At 45.5% G+C, this 19,915-nt stretch overlaps 1 protein-coding gene across 2 annotated transcripts in view; it reads right to left on the bottom strand.

Moving 5' to 3' along the window:
• AURKA (aurora kinase A) overlaps positions 1-19,915 on the bottom strand; it is a 129,647-nt gene that overhangs the window by 79,412 nt on the left and 30,320 nt on the right. For both annotated transcript variants that reach the window (XM_069651120.1, XM_069651121.1), the window contains exons 3-4: positions 18,830-19,136; positions 8,476-8,542 (exon numbers count right to left, since the gene is read on the bottom strand). In XM_069651120.1, the coding sequence (XP_069507221.1) occupies positions 8,476-8,542; positions 18,830-19,136 (374 nt within the window). The remainder of the gene's footprint in view (positions 1-8,475; positions 8,543-18,829; positions 19,137-19,915) is intronic.

Here is a 19,915-nt window from a genome sequence, read left to right as displayed (position 1 = left end):
ACTCACAAGTGGTCGATGTACCCCAGGTATCTGGCTTCTGCAGCCTTGGAAAGTTGCAACAAGTCAGGTTGCGCCAAAATAGTGCGTCAAGGTTAGTTGGTCCCACCAGCCTAAAAGGTCCTTTACAGGTCTTCCACAGTTGATTCGAAAACAGGGTCAGCACAGCTTCAGGGCTTCACCAAGCACTTTGCAGTACAGGAGGGTGCTGCACGTTTCCCTGGTCTACTTCAGATTCTGTTCTCCAGTGGTCAACTCTCCTTCGTCCCAAAAACCCTAGCTTTTTATGCAAGTTCCCATTCAAAGCCCTAGGCTGTCAATCACAGCTGGGTGGCTGTCTTTCAGGACAGCCAGCTGGCGAATTGGAACTCGTTTCACTTAGGCACACCTAGAGACAAAGGATAGGGAAGTTTCAGGACCCTCCTAACTTCCCACCTTTCTACACACTGGAGCCTAGGTGGGCTTCAGGGCTGAGGCCTGTCAAGGGAAACACAAATGACTCAAACCTGATGCAAACAAAAGCCCAGAAGAAACTACGGCAAAAAAAAAAAAAAAGTCGGGCCATTTTGGGAAAAGGTCACCCTTCAGTGCAGTACTGCAGTCGAGGTATCAGCCTGCAGATACATGTCACTAGGATGGGTTAAAGGAATGACTATGCAACACCGCTCTCCCCCCACCTTCCCAGGGTGGCGTGTGCTGGACCCATAAGTAAAGGTAAAATAGACCAGGGCCATCTTGCATCAACAGTAGTTCACCCAAGAAAATGTATTTAAACATTGAGCAGTCCATGGGATTCCTCAGCGGCACCGCACAAAAGGTAGTGTGTCAATGCGAAAGCAGATGCCTATTGAGTTTACCAGACTCAAAACAGTAAGGCAAATTGAAAATCATAATCAGATAAACACATGGGTGAGTGAGACAAGGTCCCACAAAAGTGAGAATGTAAAGGCCCTGAATCCAGCAAGAGAGCTGGGGGATTATAAGGTTAAAGGGAATTGGCACAGAAATAAATATTCTCCCTAACAGGTATACGCCCAGGCCTGGACGCTATATAAAATTAAATAAATGATCCATTATATTCAAGTGTCCTAGATGTGCCCCAATTACTGAACTCAATGTTATTGTCACAATAGGGGACTTCAGGACCAAGCCCAGACATCCTGCCTATAGCCTGAGATCAACAGTTACTTACCCCGAGTCCTAAACCACCCGACAGCCGAACGCCCACTACCACAAAACCCGCTGACAGCGCACCCAAAAGAAACATCTGAGCCACCTTCTGTAATGTCTTGGCAGGTGAAGAATGGTGGTCTGGAGGGTTGCCTAGACCAATGCCAGTGGTTAAGATTCATTCTAAACCTTCCAGCCATCACCTCTGTTTTTGCTTTGCCACCAACAGGAAGGACAGAACGAACCAGAGTGCATCCAAGGATATCAAAAGTAGAGGAAACATCAATACTGGCCTTGCACAATACATTAGAGGACCACTTAACCTGCCATCTGTGCAACAAACCAATATGCACTGACCCAGAAAGGGACACAAATAAAGATCACGCAACAATGGACACAGACACACAAATCCAACAGCACCCAGTAGAAGCCTCAAATGCAGAATCACCCCACCTCTTATCACCAAAACAAGGTATCTAAGAGAAAAAGCTCCATCTCGCACCATACCTCATAACCACAGAGCATCGATATCTCTAACACTGAAATCCTGAGACAAAGAATCCCCCGAAACCCCGGGTAACAAAGACAGGAGCAACAATAAGAGGGAGGACTTGAACCCCCTTACCAGATACATCACAAGAACAAAGGGGCACCATTGGTACCCACAACATACCAGAGAAGACAAATGCTGGTAACCAACAACCCAACCATTAACCTAACAGACCAATTCAATGAAGAAGCCATCGCTGATCTTCAACCAATCGTCACTGGAGAAGCACCACGATTGAACCACCATGCTATGAACCTAGTGGACCGCTTCAATGAAGAAGCAGCCCTCAATTCTCATAAATGTGCCAATTCCTCCCACCTTAGAGCCCTCCAACTCTTTAGTTAAACTTTGGGACTCCAATTGTGTTTTTTACTCGTGTTTTTGGTTAGGTTTTATTAGACAACTCCATAGGCATCTTTTCATGTGTCACACAGCACCCTCAGTGCAGTGGCACAGGCAAAATGGCTTTCCCAAGATTTAAATACCTTTGCTTGGATAAACTAAGTGAAATTGACTTAGAGTGCTGGAGGGGTTACCTAGTATCCCGTGTCTAGATACTCCAGTAGCATCAAAATGGCTGGTGGCAGTGGTTTTACAACGGACTACCATATTTTTCCTGACCGCACACCAGTGGCGTAAATCGCGGGAGCCATGCTTTTCACCAGGTTTGGTGCCTTTGTTCATTCGCCTTTGGTGGGCTTCAGGACTGAAGACCGCCTCTGGCACCAGTGTGTCTGGGGTGGGCAGGAAGGGAGGTGCCCGATACTCCCTGTACTTAGTCTCCTAGGAGACTCAATTGCACTCTGGCGTGATTGGCTGACTGTCTGGCAAGGACAGCCACCCTGCTGGTTGAGTGGCAGCTAGGCTGGAATGAATGGGAGGAAACTGGATAAAAGGAGATTGTCTTGGCTTGGAAGACAGTCGACCACTGGAACGAAAGAACCGAAGAGTAGCTTGAAGAGGACAGCTGCTGCAACTCCTGGGCAGTTGGTTTGCCTGGTGAAGCCCTGCTGCAGGTCTGAATTGCTAAGTTCATCTCGACAGAAGCCCTGCAATGACAACCTCTCCCTTTGTGTTGGTGGGACCAATCAACTCCAACCGTAAGCCTCCTGGATACCATTCTCAGAGCCGATTGTATTTTCCTCAGAGTGCTGCAGGAAACCGAATAACTAGGGAGAGGGCCACCAGTTTGTGTGCTTGACTACAGCTACCGGAATTGAAATTTCCCAGTAGCCAGCTTTTTGACCAGTCCCAGTGCACGAGTCCGACATCCTCCCTCTTGTCCCCACGACTGAGGCCCAGGAACAGATCTGCAGGAACGGAGGTCACCAGCTGCATCTTTCTTCATTTGTAAAAGGTACTGTAAAATCAGACAGTACTTTCCTATGAAAGTGCTTTAAACTTTCCCAACTCACAGGCCTAACCAGCTTGTGACAACATAGAATTCTTCTTGCTACTACTCATAAGAACTTGTGCCGAGACTTTTCTGTTTATCTACCAGAACTGCTTTAACCTAGCCAAGACTTTAGCCCATTGACTTTGGCCTAACCTACTGAATTGGCTTCTGGTGAACTCTATAACTTAACCATTCAGGTTCTGACTAACCCATTCCTTTTTGCACCTACTTCAAAGTAGTCTGAATGTGTAGTACTGAAGTATTTGTGTATTATAGTTAACCGCCTCCTTCTAGTGAATGTTTTATAACTGACTGTTGAATAAATTAGTGTTTAACCAAGAAACCGAGTGTAAATTTGAACACCTGTGATTGTAGACCAACATCCTTACAGCTCACATTACCTCTTGAGACGAGACTGACTGCTCAGCTCTGCTACCAAAAACAGTACAGACTTCTACCAAAGGTTGGTTTTGCTTACACCTGTAGTCCTAGTTGTGTGTAGTGGTCCCAAAGGGTACTGCATACAAACTTTGCCCAACAATTCAATACATAAATACCACGACTGAACTACAAAACAAGGAACAACCAAAAAACAAAGCCACACCAAAATAATCCACTGCAATTTAATAAACGCAAGGTCAATATCCAAACACTCACTGAAATATACAACCTGACAGCGGTATTGACATCCTATTTGTAACTGAAACCTGGCTACAAGATCACCCTCAACTGCCTGGAAACTACAAATGCATCCAAGCAAACAGGAAAACTAAAAAGTGGGGGGACTGGCAATCATCCACGAGGAACACCTGGCTATCAAACTGGAAGATCCATTAAACAATCGATAAATGCGAATCCCTAATACTGCACACATCAGTAAACCCCAAAATAAACCTGAAATTCATACCGATACACAGAAACCTTGGAGTCTTCGACTCTTTCCTTCATCCCTCACATTCAGGACCTTGCCAAGAAATACCACTTTCAACAGTGCCTCCTCAAAGGAATTCCGACTTCGCTCACCTTCCCCCAGAAGCTCAAGGTCTCTAGAGCTATGGTTCCCTCTAGGCTAGGCTACTGCAATAGCCGTTTCCTTAATCTACCCTCTTCTCTACAACTGCTCCAGCTAATCCACAAGACTTATCCTTTGCCCCAAGCCAAGGGTGCACATCTCTCCAGCCCTAAAATCTCGAATGGCTCCCAGTTGCTGCAAAGATAAAATTCAAAGTCCTCTGCATCATCCACAAGCTGTCGGCTAAACCGTGAGCTGGTGTCTCAGCAGGCTCCCTCCTATGGAATAGCCTCCCCTTCCTCTTGAGCCGGCTCTCCTCCAACTCCAGAAGCTCAAGACCTTTTTCACCTACCCCACTTACCCCCCTCTGTTAAATCCCCACAGTTGCTGAGTGTTTATCCTAGCAATGATAAATCTTCCTGACCTGCGTCAACCCCAGGAACATGTTGCATTACTGGTGGATTATTTTCCCGTATAACTCAGTGGTGAGTGGGAACCTTTTCCACACAGTACTCTGTGTGTCATTTTTAAGACCCCATAGTGCTGGGTTGCCCTTGGGGCAACATTATTAACTTTCTCTGGTTAACCTTGTGAGAACGACAGTTCCCCAAGGGGAGGAAGGATATTTGGATCCCTTTCACATTTAAGTGAGACCAGTGCCCTACACCTTATTGGAGTGCTGGGGAGATACTGGGTATCCCCTCATTTTAAATATAACATTTGTTACAAGGACAAATTTGCCTTCAATGGCTGAGGCAGTGAACCTTTTTATTAATATGGTGCAACTTCACCGCAGGCTGTTTCCACAGCCCTGGTAAATGCAACAATGGGTACATGTGACAAATTCTCCCCCGCCCCCCAAAGGGTGGGAAATTCCTGTGCGTTAACTTTAGGTGGGAGTCCCATGGACTCCCCCAAACAGGCCCCAGAGTGGCAGGAAGCGAGGGAGGAGTTTTATTTTAAACTCTGCAGCCCTGGTCTTCCAGCCGGCCTGTGAGAATCCAGTTCAAACTGGGCAGCTGGCAGTGCGAGGCTAGGTTCTTAAGTAGCAAAAGTCAGCGATCCTAAGAAGACAGTGAGCATTTTACTTTAGTTAGTTGAAGACACCCTCGGAGGATTCCAGCAGTGGGACTGGGTGAACTGGAGAGGCCTCCTAATCACAGTTAGCACCACAAAACTACACAGGAATCAAAAGAGACTTAATACCCAAGCCAGCACAATACCTCAGCACAGAAGATTTTGCAGCAGGACAACTTCAGGATCTGCAGCCAACAGTGGATCTTTGTTGTGGTGACTCAAACAGGACCTTGCAGCAGGGATCAACCAGGAAGGCTCTAGCAAGGTTTTCCTCATGGCTGGAGGCGGCTCTGGATTTGGCACCTTTTCAGAGCACAGAAGACAGAATATCGCCAGTCGGATTCTTGTTTTTACAAAGGTCCAGCAATCTGGTGAGGGGACTTTCTGGCTGGAATTGTACCTCTGGAGATCCGATTCGGAAGACTACACAATGGCTCGAGGTCCCAGGGTATGCAGCCCTGCAGTGTGGGATGGCTCAAAATGCACGTCTTGAGTCTAGTGGGTCTCACCAGGCTCTGGGTTATCGTTTTAGGAGTCCCTAGGTCGATTGGAAGGAAGGACTACAGCAGCTCCTGTTACACAGCAGGCTCTAAAGTCACTGGAAATCTCAGTCACTTTTCATTCATCCTCTTCAGTTTTTGTTCCAGTGGTCTACTACCTCTTCAGCTTCCAGGTTCGGACCAGGTTATGCAGAAACCCAGCACAGCCTTGCAACTTTCAAACTTCGGGGGTTGGCAATCTTTGCAGGACAGCCAGCCTTCCAGTTTGAACTGGAATCTCACTCAGGCTGGAAGACAAAGGGCTGCAGAGTTTTGGACTCCACCCTCGATTCCTGCCTTAAGAGACTCTGGAGCCTGGGCAGACAGTCCACAGGACTCCCGCGGAAGATAGAAGTCACACAAAGGAATTTCCCACCCTGGATATCAGGGCCATTTTGGAAAAATAAGCACCCATGGATGCAGTTACCAGAGCTGTGCAAACAGCCTGGGGTACGGGTGCACCAAATAAAAAGGTTCACTGCCACCAGCAATTGAAGGTAAACGTGTTCCTGTAACAGAATTGGTAGTTTTACATTGCAAAGGGGGATAGATTGCATCTCCACAGCATTCCACTTAAGGTGGGATGTGCTTCACCAAACATGTAAAAAGGGATCCAAAGATCATTTCTACCCATGGGAACTGTAGTTCGCAGGTTTAGCCAGTGAAAGTTAAAAAGGGGAGACCCTAGGGCAACCAAGTAACAATAGGCACTTTTTGCCAAAAGTTTGATTACTTATGACACTGGAGTGTCTCAAAAATGACACCCCATACCATACAAAGAGTTAAAGATTCTGCGAGTGGAAAAAGATTCCCACTCACTGTGGTATAAAGATAAAAAATACACAAGTAAAAGCAAAAGGTTCTGAAGTTGACGCATTACTAAGAAAATGTTAACAGTTCAGTGAACAGTTACAAAAGTTATTTAACTTAATGTTCTGCCATTCTGAAAAGTATATGCAACCTTTTTTCCTTTCGCCATTCTAACAGAGGATGTAAGGGTATATTACTAACCTGTGATTTGGTTGTGCCCCTTCCAAAAAGTCATACGGTTGGTTTCACTTAACTATCCCAGTTAGGATAAATGTAGGCATGTCCCCAACTGTGTCTTGCTTCCCCCCCCACCCCGACATGCCGTTAACCTGTCCAGAACAACTCTGCATTAGGTTTTACCTACCTATAGTAACCTTAGTCATTCACAAAGTGTAAGAATTGTTCTTGCTTTGCCTGGTATGTTGTAGACATACACAAAAACAGTCTTAGGTTTATACCTACCTTTAAGTTGCTTATAACTCCTGTAAAAAGAGTAACTAAAATAAGAGGAGTTATTGCTTCCCTTAGTCTGAACTGAAAAGTAATTGAATTACACCACAATCCCCAACTCCCCTACAAGAACTTCTCCTGAATCAGTTATAGGTGTTTAATAGTTCCTAGAATACGTGTTCTACATTCACAAAAAGTATATTGTGCAAGTGATTTCTTGATGAGTGTCACGGTAAGATTGCTAGGGACCACTAGCCTTATATTATTGAATTTAATCTAAAAAGTAACTAGTGGTCCAACTTCTAGTACTCCAGTTAGGTCTTCATATTAAGTTATATGCTTTGGTCTGTAAGCATAGTGTTCTATAATGTATTTATATGTTCTGTGACAGTACTTCAAGATTTATCTTGCCTTTAAATATACCATTTATTTTTTACAATACATAGTGTTTCTTTGGATCCTTTGCATTACAATTTCATTGTACTGATTCTAAATCCCTCTCACCCCAAGATAAGCCTGGCTGAGTCTTGTACTGCCTCAGTTGAATCGTTTTACTAAGCAAGAAAAACGGTCCTAACAGTCTTTAATGTGTGGACCCAATGTCTACCTCAGATCCCACTCAGAATAGCCTGGACTGCTCTCCAGTGCTACCTTGATCTGGGTTTTGCCTAACAATTCTCCGTTCACTATGGAGGCTTAAAATTCGACCAGGCCAGATTCTAGAAATCTAGTTTAGCAGGTATTGCATAAAGGAACTGCCAGATCTATCGAGCCTAATACAATACATGTGAGCATACAATTTAGTGGAGACTGGACAGCTTGGTAAAGTGGAAGCTGTAGATGGAAAATTGAGGGTGCACCCGTGTGTTTGGTTTGTGACAGTGCAGACTATTGCAATCGACAGTACTGAAGGTAAGCCAGGAGTTGTGTGATAGTGAAGTTTTGCATGAGTTGAGTAATCCACATGTAAAAATCGAGTTCATATTTAACAGGTTATTCAGGGGCTCTGTGGCAAATGTAGAAAGCCCCGAGGGACTCTGCTTTGATCATAAGCTTAGACCATTTGCACTTCAAGTTCACAAGGATACAAAAGATGAGAACCAATCAGCCTGGCAACTGGGGTCAATCTCTGTAGACCAACATAGTCCTGGGAGTCATAAGCAGCAGGGATCCAACATTAGGATGCTCTTTGCTCTAAATTCAAGTAACGCATCCCAGACATCAAAGGCAGACTACCTCATAGCCAGAGTACCCAGCAACCCCTTCACAATTATTCCAGCCATTTGCTTTAGAGTGCTGGGTAAAGTGCAGTCACTAGGAGCAAAATCGGCAACTGCATAATTTAGGAATATCAGAAAGGATTTGTTCCTAAAAACAAGCAAGGACATTCACTCAAATGTGTAATACCCAAACGTTTGCTTAGCAACTAGGTTTGTGCTCAAAACACCACAAGATGAACAGAAAATTAACTTACTTATTTTCTTTATCAGCAGAAGGATCATTAGTAATTTTTTGATCAGGCACCTTCTCAGGATTCTTGTCTACAAGTAAGAAAATGCAATATTAAAAATGTGCAGAAACGTGCATTTTGAATGCCTTCTGACTGCAAGATGCCATTCCCCAGCAGTAACTAAAAAGTTAATTTTACAACTTAAAATATCACTGGGACCAGATATTGTTTGAGATGTGCCCTGAGGTTCAGCATATAATTGTTTACACCAATCCTGAACACTTAACGTGTAGCATTGTTTAGACTGCAGACAAACTTGCATTTCATGCTGGACAAGTAAATATTGCCTTTATAAAAATCTGCTAGCTTCAGGAATTACTGTAATGCTACTGTGAGGTCTATGGGTGTTAGAGACCACCAGTTCTTTAGGCCCCAATTGTTACCCTTTAGTGTTTTGACCTGATTTGTATGTGTTTACTGTTAGAATCTGACAAACTCCATAGGCATCTACTTTTTGTATGGTGACAGCACCTTCAGTGCAGTGCCAGAAATCCTTTTGATTTCTCATAAGGTTTAAATACTTCTTGTGTGAACTACAAATTCCCAAGAATAGTAAAGTGAAAGTGACTTACTTTTTCCTTTTTAGGTCCAGCACACCCATCTGATGTGGCTGCACATAGGGCATGGCCCGGATAAGGAATTTAAATGATGCACTCTTCCCCAGGGCATCCTCAGCCAACGGGTACATAGCACCATCCCTCTGACTTAATCTGCAGTGTGCAATGCATAGGATGCAGCACTCACCGGTTGGGGGTATAATCTAGGTAACCATCTATATGATCACATTGGCCCTGCCTGATACCAGTATCACCTTCTCACCTGGTCTTTATCACCCCCCCCCCCCACATGGGTCACATAATGACTGCTCAGACACTTGGCACGTCACAGCTAGCCAGTGCCACCACCCCCCAGGCTCTGTATTGGCCACCTTGAACACATCTACCCTTATTTCAACTGCCCTCCAGCTACCTTACACATGATCCCATACCAACATACCTACCACGGTAAGAGCCTGTTGCTACTCATTCTCCATGTGAGACTTACCACATCTAACTTCTCCTTGGTGCCCCTACATAGCCCTCCTCCAACTGGGCCCTCAATCTACATATTTATGCTGTCTTCTGAAATGTACACATCTTTACCAAATAGGCATGTGGTCACTTTGTGTACAAATGCAATATATATGTACTCCTTAACAATACATTGCATCCAATGACACAATTCTCATCACCATTCACACAACCACCCGCCACAAAAATCACTTGGAACAGTCGCACTACATCACAACCTTGACGATTATTTGTTCGAAACACGCGTTGGCTTGGCTTATGGAACTGACAAGATGGTGTACAATGTCATACAATTTCTAAGACGATATAAAAAAAAGCAGCAAACTCATGCTTAATAAAAATCTCAGTGGTAAGACCACATGTTCATGTGATCCATGCACAAGCTCTGAGAAATCCAGCGCCAGGACCAACATGGTTCCCAAAAACCACCCTTCTCAAAATAAACATGTTTTTGAGCATCGCTCCTTGGGAACAGTCAAGCAGGAAGAACTGTTGGAGAAACTAGATCAGTGCAGGGATCCAGCAATTCCTTTTGCTCTAGCTGCCATCTACCCTCTAATAGCTGATGCAATCCTAAATTAGTGTAAAGATTACTTGCTCATCTTGGACTGTTCCACTGAGCTAAAAAAGCAACTAGTATTACACCCAAAAAGGCATTACTCACCTAGAATAACTGTTCTCAAAGTAGTTCAATATCTACTGTACCTTGAATCTGTGTTCCACTATTCAGAAAAGTATCCTGTAACAGGGTTTGTTTACTATGGCATTTCTTTGTTGAATGTCACTGCATGACTGACAGGGTCCACTACCCTTTAATTACTGAAAGTAACCTAAACTATTGGTTTTACTCCCCATGAAAAGGGTGTTGTCTATACTAAATGTGTGTAAGGTCCGACCTACCTAGAATTACTGCTGGATATTCTGACGGTTTTATGCTTTGGTCTATGCGCCTTCAAGCATTGGTGTGTTTTTATTAATTGGTTTACAACTCTAGGACCAACCCCCAAGACTTAACTTGGGGTACTTTTATTTATACAGCACCTTTACTTTATAGTACTGCTGGTTGTGTTTCTAATAAACCATTGGTGTACTACAGGTTCAGTGTACTTTCAGTTCCCTCTCCCTCCTTAAGCCTGGCTGCTGTCTACGCTAACATACAAGTTGTTACAACCTTATACTAAGAGTTGGGTCTTGTACCGTCTCAGTTGAATGGTTTTAATAAGCCCTTGTTAAGGAGAATTTAGTATATGCTAATTCCCTTTAACATTAGAGAACACCCCTCCCCCACCTATCTCTTTGGCTGTAATCTGGAATAGTTTTGATTTTTAACCACCTGAGCAAGTGTAGCTTTTTGCCACATGTGTTTTTCTCTGTGTGTCTGGTCCACTCAGACAACTGCTTTTTGCAGAGTGACAGCACCAGAGAAGTCCCTTGGACTTCTTTCTTGGGTGGACTACCGTTCCCAAGAACAGTGAGAACTTCGCTTTCTTTTGTGGGTCCAGCAGAAACCACCCTATGTGGAGTGCTGGTAGGGGGTTACATTATCCCACTTCTCATGCAACTTTGTTACACGTACTTGAATGGCTGGTGGCAGTGGTTACTTTGTACTACCTTTTGTGCAGGGTACTAGCAGGCTGAATTCTTAGCTGCAGTACAGCACCCATGGGTGACAATGTCTCCAAAATACCCCCTCCCCCCCCCCCCAATAGTCCTGTCACCATTTGTTGGTTAGTATCTTCTGGGCTTTTCGTCTGTTTAAACTAGGTTTGAGCGAGTCCTTTGTGCGTTTTGCCCTTTGGTGGGCTTCAGCCCTGAAGCCTGCCCGGGCTCCAGTGTCTGGAAAGGCAGGAAGTGAGGGAGGGTCTGTTTCTAGGTGTACCGACTGAAAAAAAAGTTTTGATTGGCCGGATGGCTGTCCTCTGGGACAGCCAACCCCCAGGTGCTTGACAGCCCTTGGGCTGTGAAGGATTTAACATTAAGGTGAGGCTTCTGGGATTACAGGCAGAGTTGACCACTGAACAAAACATCCAATGAGCAGACACGCCAGCAGCACATTCCAGGACCGCAGATGCAGCAAAGCCATGCAGCTGTGCTGACCGTTTGTTGGACAGGGAAGATTCATGCAGGATCTACCATGGGCTGGTGGAACCAACTAGCCCCGAGACCCGCTTCATTTTGGCTCATCCCGACTTGCTGCAACTTTCCCAACGCCCAGGGACCCCCTATTGTCTTTCAGATAACGAATCCGGCCAAACTTCGTGGCACTTTACAGGACCTCCAAAAGCAGGTGGTCTTGGTCCAGGATTGAGGAAACTCCAACCAGAGCCATTAGTTTCACTTTGGCACTGTTAGAGAGAATTCTCAGTAATGTGCCAATTCCTCTCTACCTTAAAGACCCAGAGCACTTTTGTTGGACTCTTATTTTTAACCGTGAGATATACATTTTTTACCACTCATGTATTTCTCATTTCTTTCAGGTTTGGAGTCTGAAACTCTGTAGGCATCTTTTCATTGAGACACAGCACCTTCAGTGCAGTGACGGAAATCTTTCAGATTTCCCAAAGGTTTAAGTACCTTCTCTTGTTTCCAAGAGCATTTTGTAACTTTCTAGACCCAGCACACACTTATCATGGGGTGCTGGAGGGGTTACTTAGTATCCCCTTAGTCTCGTTTCTCATGTAACTTTTTATGTTACCCTTTCTACAATTAATGGCTGGTGGCAGTGGTTTACATTACTACCATTGTGTTTTTACAGCAGGCTGCAATTATAACCTTGGTAAACCACCCATGGGTGCCATTTGTCAGGCACCGTCTTTGCCATTTCTTGCTGAAAGGTCCTCGAGATTTACTCTGTGCACCAAACCAGGTTTGGTCCCTTTGTTCGTTGGCGGGATTCACAAGTGACAAGGACAGCCACCCTGCTGTATGATGGACAGCTAGGCTGGAACAAATAGGAGAAACATGCATAAAAGGCGAGGAAGGCAGAATTGACCACTGGACGAAGGAATCCGAAGAATTTGGAAGCAACGCCTGCTGAAACTCCTGGACTGTTGGTTTGCCTGATGAAGCACAGCCGATGTGCTGAAGCAGCCTCAGAAGCCCTGCAAGGACAACTTCTCCCCTTGAGTTGGTGGGACCAATCAACGCCAAAGTGAACTCTTTGGGACATCTCTAAACTGGCTGTACTTCCACTGCTGCTGGAATAGGAGGGGAACACCAAACTGAGTGCATCACGTTTAAGTCAGACCCAAGCGCTAGGCAGATCCTCTGGACCTTCCCTGATGCAGGACTGACCAAGCATGAGCCACCCCAGAGTGCTGGACCCCCAGAAGCAAGGAAAGTCTTGAGTGGTATCCGAGAAACAAACTTGCTTTTTGCTGTCAGACACAAGGAGCTGAAATGCCGAAAATCCACTGACTTGAAGTTTGCCGTTGCCGACCGTCCCTTTGTGTCCCCAGAAGTCCTACCTTTTGTCCCAACGACTGAGGCCCAGGAACAAAAGGATCTGCCGAGCCACACAGGAACAGAAGCCAGCTGGAATAATTTCTTCTAACCAAGGTACAGTACAGTCTAAGAACTTGCCTCTTGTTGGGGTAGCCTTACTTGTTCTCAGTTGAGACCTGTCTTGGTTGCTTCTGTAGAGGTGCTTGCATCTTCCACACCTCATAAGCTTCCCATCTAGTGGCCCTACTTTGATTCCACGTTTTCAACAAAGACTTCTAAAACATTGCGCAAGACTTCCTTCCCTGCACTTCTGCCCAATTGACATTGGCTGTCCTGGCTCCCTGAATGATTCTCTCATTGTGCCTTACCTTCCTTCCAGGAAAGGGTTAATTCACGGGGGTGTTCCAAAGTACTTAACTGCTTCAGAATATTTGTGTGATCCCTTACGTGTGCCATCCCAAATGGGTACTTGCTGATTTACAGAAACTAAGTGTATTTGTGTGTTACTATTAAATTGCTCTTCTGAAGAAGGTTTATTGAAACTGACTTTGTTTAATCAAGAAACCTTCAGTGCAAGTGTTTGTTTGGATACTTGTGTTGGCAAAGTTTGGGAACACTACAAACAACTGACTACAGGTATAGGAAATCCAAGCTTTGGTATAAGCTTGTACTACAGTGGTAGGTTGTTGAGCAGCCAGGCTCATCTCAAGAGGGGTCATTGTAAGCTGTACAGATTGACAATTACAAGTATTCAAATAAACTCTTATTTCTTGCATAAACAATTAGTTTGTCGGTTAGACTAAGCCTTCTTCAGAAGGGAGAAATAGTAACAGATACACTTCATTACTGTATACTCGTTTCTAAATCAGTGAAGACCCTTTTGGGATGGCCCACAGACAACCTACACCCACAGGTGACTTCAATAACTAGAGTGCTGGGGACATTAATATCTTACTGTTGGCATTTAGAATACTCTGAGGAATTGGCAAAAAGGTTATAACAAGAGACTTCAAATATTCTTAAGCAGGCAAATACTTTTGGATACCCCTAGAAGAGTCATTCAGTTCAATAGGCTAAACCAAAGGCAAAAAGTCTTGTATAGGATGAGGCACTTCTGGTAGGTAAATGGAAAAGTATTAGCACAAGTTGTTAGGAGTCTGATGAAAAGACGAATCAAATGCAAGGCCACAAGCTGATTAGACTTGTGAGTAGTAGAAGATGCAAGCAAATTTACAGCAAGAGGTAAGTTCAGACTTTTTACAGTACCTTAGAAATGAAGAAGATGTAGCAGATGACTTCTGTTCTTGTGCAGCTGTCACTGTTCCTGGGCACAGTCGTGGGGGCAAGAGGGAGAACGTCAGGGACTCCTGCAATACACTGCAACAGTCAAAACTCGCAACCGGCAAACTTCACTTCAGTGGCTGCTCAGCGTTTCAGCTCCTCGCTTCTACCCCAAATAGCAACACCACGGTTCCTGGCTGTCGAGATGGACTTTCCTTGCTTCTGGGGTCCCACACTGTTGTGGGGGCTCAGTCAGTCCGGCTTCCTGTGAGCCCAGGGATCTCCCTGAAGCTCTAGGCCAGCTTAAAAGCAACGCACACAATCTGTTCCTCTCCCTGGCTATACAGTTTTCTGAGATGGATGTCCAGGTGGCTGGCTTTTGAGTTAATTGGTCCCACCAACTCAAGGGGAGAAGTCGTCCTTGCAGGGGCTTCTCAGTCGATGGGAACTTTGTTTGCCCGGTGAAGCCCTGCTGCAGTGCTGAAACGCCAACGGTCCAGGAGTTGCAGCAGGTGTCCTCTTCAAGTAGTTCTTCGGTTCCTTCATCCAGTGGTCGAATCTGCCTTCAAAGCCAAAAGACTCTTATACAGTTCTCTCCCATTCATTCCAGCCCAGCTGTCAGTCACCCAGCAGGGTGGCTGCCCTTGCCGGACAGTCAGCTGGCCAATCACTACAGAGTGCATTTGGGTCTCCTAGGAGACTACGCACAGGTAGTTTGGGCACCTCCCTCACTTCCCGTCTACTCCAGACACCCGGGAGCCAGAGGTGGGCTTCACTCATGAAACCCGCCAGAGACCAGATAAAGACCAAACCTGGTTCGGGTGCAGAGTAAATCTCAAGGACCTTTCCACAAAGAAATGGCAAAACAAGACGACCAGGGCCATTTTGACAAAAATGGCACCCTTGGGTGCTTTGCTGCAGCTGTAAATGCACACCATGGTAGTTAAAACGAAACCACTACCACCAGCCATTCAGTGAGAAAAGGCTAACAAAAATGTTACATGAGAAGCCAACAAGGGGATACTAGTTAACCCCCTCCAGCACCCTATTGTAAGAGGGTGCGGTAAGTAAAGTCAATTTCACTTTACTGCTCTTGGAAACCAGTTTATCCCAGAGAAGGTATTTAAACCTTCGGGAAATCAGAAAGACTTGTGTCACTGCACTAAGAGGTGCAGTGTGACAATGTAAAAGATGCCTATGGAGTTCGTCAGACTCCATCACATTAAGATACGAGAGTGGAGAAGGGTCTCACTCTACAGGTATAAATAAAAATCCCCAAAATCCAGTTGCACGGGTCAGTGGACGGAATTAGCACATTTGAGAATTCTCCCTAACAACTTGTCACTGAATCGCTAACTCCACTACTGCTCACATTGACCCCTCTTGAGATAAGCCTGGCTGCTCAGCCACACTACCAACCTGTGTAGTACAGACTTAAACAAAACGTTTGATTCCTATTGCCAGGTGGCCAGGGTTGTTGTAGTGCACTCAAAGGGTACTGTTCCAAATCTTGCTCAACACCACCTAAACGGTTGCGGAAGGGTGGCCGATCCTGAGGGCTGTGGGTTCAGACAGCTCTCAGCGTACCCGCTGGCGTCTGTGGCCTACCCGACGAGGAGGCTCAGGGGGTTGCAGTTTGCCTTTCTGTGATGTGTCCTTGTCACCTGGGCTCACCTTCTCCATAGCAGAACCAGTGGCCTGCCTGCCGGGGACTGACATCTTGGAACTTGGCTGTTCTGTAGATCGGTCAATGGTCTCCTGATCCGAGCCATGGCCGTCGCTTGCTTCCTTGTCACTCGAGGCTCTTGGGCCAATAGGGGAGCTATATTCTTGCCTGCTGCGTCGTGTTGGCCACTCTCCGTTTCGCCCGTTGATCTTTTAGTGTCTTCAGCCGTAAAGTAAACAGGATTTGCAGGACTGCTAGTTATGATCAAGGGCGACACGTATTACACCTCCAGTGTAGGTCTTTCCAGGGATATTTGCCATGGCAAGGGCAAAATGTATCCTGTCCATGGCTCAGGTTAAAATAGACAGCAAAACAAACAGGGAAAAGAGGGGAGAAGGAAATGCATTCTACAAAAGAAATCAGAATCCCAGGCCCCACTGTCCCTATTGTAAAAGGCCTGGCCGGAGGGCCCAGGCCACGGGTCGACCAGAACACCAGCTGCTGAAATCGGCAGTCTAGTGATCTTTGGCGTTGGTTCTGAAGTAGTCGGTGAGGGACTGACAAATATTAAACGATCGGAGGTCATGGACAAAAATATCTTGCCCCATGTCACGATAGATAGCAAGGGAATAGGGAGCATGCAACCTCAGCTCCGACACCAGAGGGAGAGAAAGAGACATACCCAATCACATCATACAAAAGCTCATTAGGATAGAGCTGGGAGCGCGCCTCCACCACACACTACAGTCAGTCAAAAAAAGGAAATCAGCAACAACCCCACCCACAAGAATACAACTTCAAATGGAACAAGATTTTGTAGAACCAGGATACAGACCAACAACCCAACTTTCAAATCTCTGCATTACCAACCCACCCATAATTCACACAACCATCTCTAGCCCAGCAAACCGCGTGCACTTTACCACACTGCATCAACAAATAGCACAAAAGGTCTTGCACGGTCCATACTCGCACCAAAGCTCAGCACACAGTGTATACCAAACTGAAGCCGCCAACAGCACACCACTTCTCGCACTCTCCTACTCCCCCTCCATCTGACTAACCCTACCCGCCCTCCTCGTTTACAGATCCACCAGAGCGCCTGGGGATCAACTCTGTTGGTGACAGTGCACTATACAAATCGCTTTAAAATCTTAGCAATTTGAGCTCCACATAAAGCAACCAACTAGCTGTACGGGAAAAAAAAAATCTGAGGGACCTCGACGCGTGAGGGTTTTTGGGTACACTACACACATTGTGGATAGTGTTAAAAGCACACCCATGTCAACGTCCCCCTTCGATCCTCGAAATCCGCCTGGAACTCAAACCATACCTTAAGGAAAAAACTTGAAGGCACCTCCTACCACTTAGCCGCAAAAACCTGGAACAGCCCAAAAGAAACACCACTGAAGATCACAAAATTCAGGAAATCACTAAAAACCTGGCTCTTCAACACCAGACTAAATCTGGAAACCAAAACCGGAAAAAGGAGGACTAAACCGGAAAGGACACGGACATCCCTGAGCCGAGAGGGTAACTCCCACGGCACCTGGACGGGTGACACCGGATAGACTGGAACACAGGCGGCACGCACGGAACCTGAGTCAACTACCCCAGACAATCCCACCATCACTTTCGCCGGCCCCTTAGTTACCGCCAGGCACCACAGTGATGATGAATTGTCGATATATTGGCAATCACCACATGACCTGAGAGGTTGACAGGAGCATGAATGAGGATAAGGGGAGCTATGAGAGAGCATGTTAGAGGTTGGGCCAGAGGAGTAAGGAACCTTATATGCCAGTCGGACCCAGATCAGGACAGAGCCGCATCAGGGGAGACTACGCAAGCCGAGCGCCTCAATTCAGGATAGAGACGCAAACTAACCAACCCTGCTAACAACTTCCCTTTCTGCATACACCTCTCAAACTCCAAACCCAACCCAACCAAAACCTACTGCACAAACTCCACTACATCGCAAACAAAACAAAAACAGTCTTGCACAACAGTACACAGCGACTACCGGCCGCAAACACCCCAGGCCCAGCCAATGGACCCACCGGGCTGAGGCCGCCAACAGCACATCACTGCTCCCTTGCACTTTGCCTGCTTCCTCCCACTAACTCAACCTACCCTCCTCTGTCAGAGCCGCCAGGGGACCACTCCGGTGGCGATAGTGCGCGGTACAAATGTCCTTTAACATTAACATGTAATAAACTCAAGCCTTTATCATAATTGCATTCTGTTACTGTCCAAAATATACAAATATGCATTGCGTTACCGATCTATATGGATTGTTCTAAACTACAAACATACAATCTGGACAATTACATTGCACTAATGTTATTGCAACTCTTGTCAGCCTGGAGCACGACCATGGGTCGAAACACGCGTCCGATGATTTCCACAAGAATAAATCACCTGTGAAAGATCCAATTACAAGTCTAATTGAATGCTCAATTATATAGAACTGTTGTAAAATTAAGGTGAAGACTCAGCGCAATTCACCCTATTCCAAATATAATTCTTGGTTCACACCATCTTAGCCTTTTTTGGGTGGGCTTTGTGGAAGGGTGGACGTTGCCTATAGCACATCAGTGAAAGTTTCACACCCAAAAAAAACCTAAATTGAGGACAAAACTCATTTGAAGGGGCAAGTCCCTCAAACAGGTCAAGTGACAAGAGTGAAACTTGATGTTTTAACATGAATGGACAACAATGCATTCAGATTTTGAATCAGGGAGCCAATGCTTTGCTTGCTCAAGTCAAGAGATAAACCACTTTATGATTAACATTTGTCACCAGCATGCATGCCCTTCGAAAGAGATCAGCAATCACAAGCTCGAAGTCCACTTACTAGGTAGGTGTTCCCGTTCGTTAGCCCCTTTGGATGGCTGTGGTCTGCTAATTTGTTGATTTGGAATTGCTGATTGCGATGGCAGTGGTCTCACTTGAGTCACTGGTTTAGGCTGCTGCTGGCTCTGTGGCTGTCTGGACTGCGGACCAGGTGGCTTCTGGCTGCCGGAAACAGTCTTTTGTCCCTGTGATGGAACACGCTGAGAAGCATTTGAAGAACATAAAATTCTCTGTGCAGCAAGTCCTCCACTACTTACGGGCTTCTGAGTCACCGGTACACGTTTTGCATCTCCAGCTGGGAGCACATTCTGAACAAACAAGATACTTTGTTACAATAGGCACACAATGCAGTCGCAAAGCAATTGCTAAGGTGTTGCTGTAAAAGGAACACTAGGTTTTACAAGGCATTGGAATCCAAATACTAGGCAGACCCACCCCACCCCCAATGAAGCACATTAGGACCGGATCACTGCATGTGAAGTAGAAGCAATCCTGCAAGCCTTTACCAAAGATAAATACTGAAAAAAACTGGAATGCTACTTCAGCACATAGGCCATAAAAGCACACACAAAACCAATAAAAATACACAAGAATAAAATAAGCATTATTTAGAAAAACCAAGTACCATGTACACGTTGAGCTCTTACTCATTTTACAAACATATCTGCAATCACTTCTAGATCCCATTCAGCTGTTTGCTAGATTAGAGCCAACAATAAGGGTGCACTGAGAAATCTGATCTTTGTCAAGCCATTTTCCCTGCCCCTCCAATCCCATTGAATCGTCCAATAGCTTCAGTGTGGACAGTGCAGCGCCAAGATTTGTGCAATTTTGCAATGCAAAGGTGTGTTGCTCCTGTCCCATTCCGTTTGGCACATTGCGATCCCTGTTACAGCCGATTCTCCTATACCTCAATTTACGTCACCTCTAGGTACTAAATATTGCTGGAATGTCCCATATACCAGCAATAAGGACGTGATGCAAGTCAGACCCAACCATTTACCTCTAGAGGATCTTTTTTACTAGCTTTTTGCATTAATGCAAAAAGCGGTTGGTGAATGTGGCCATCTGTGTCCAAAGTGTTAAA

Source organism: Ambystoma mexicanum, chromosome 3p, assembly GCF_040938575.1.
Source record: "Ambystoma mexicanum isolate Mex_15411 chromosome 3p, UKY_AmexF1_1, whole genome shotgun sequence".
Classification (NCBI taxonomy): domain Eukaryota; kingdom Metazoa; phylum Chordata; class Amphibia; order Caudata; family Ambystomatidae; genus Ambystoma; species Ambystoma mexicanum.
Note: the sequence above shows the minus strand (reverse complement) of the source record. Positions and strands in the feature narration are given on the sequence as shown.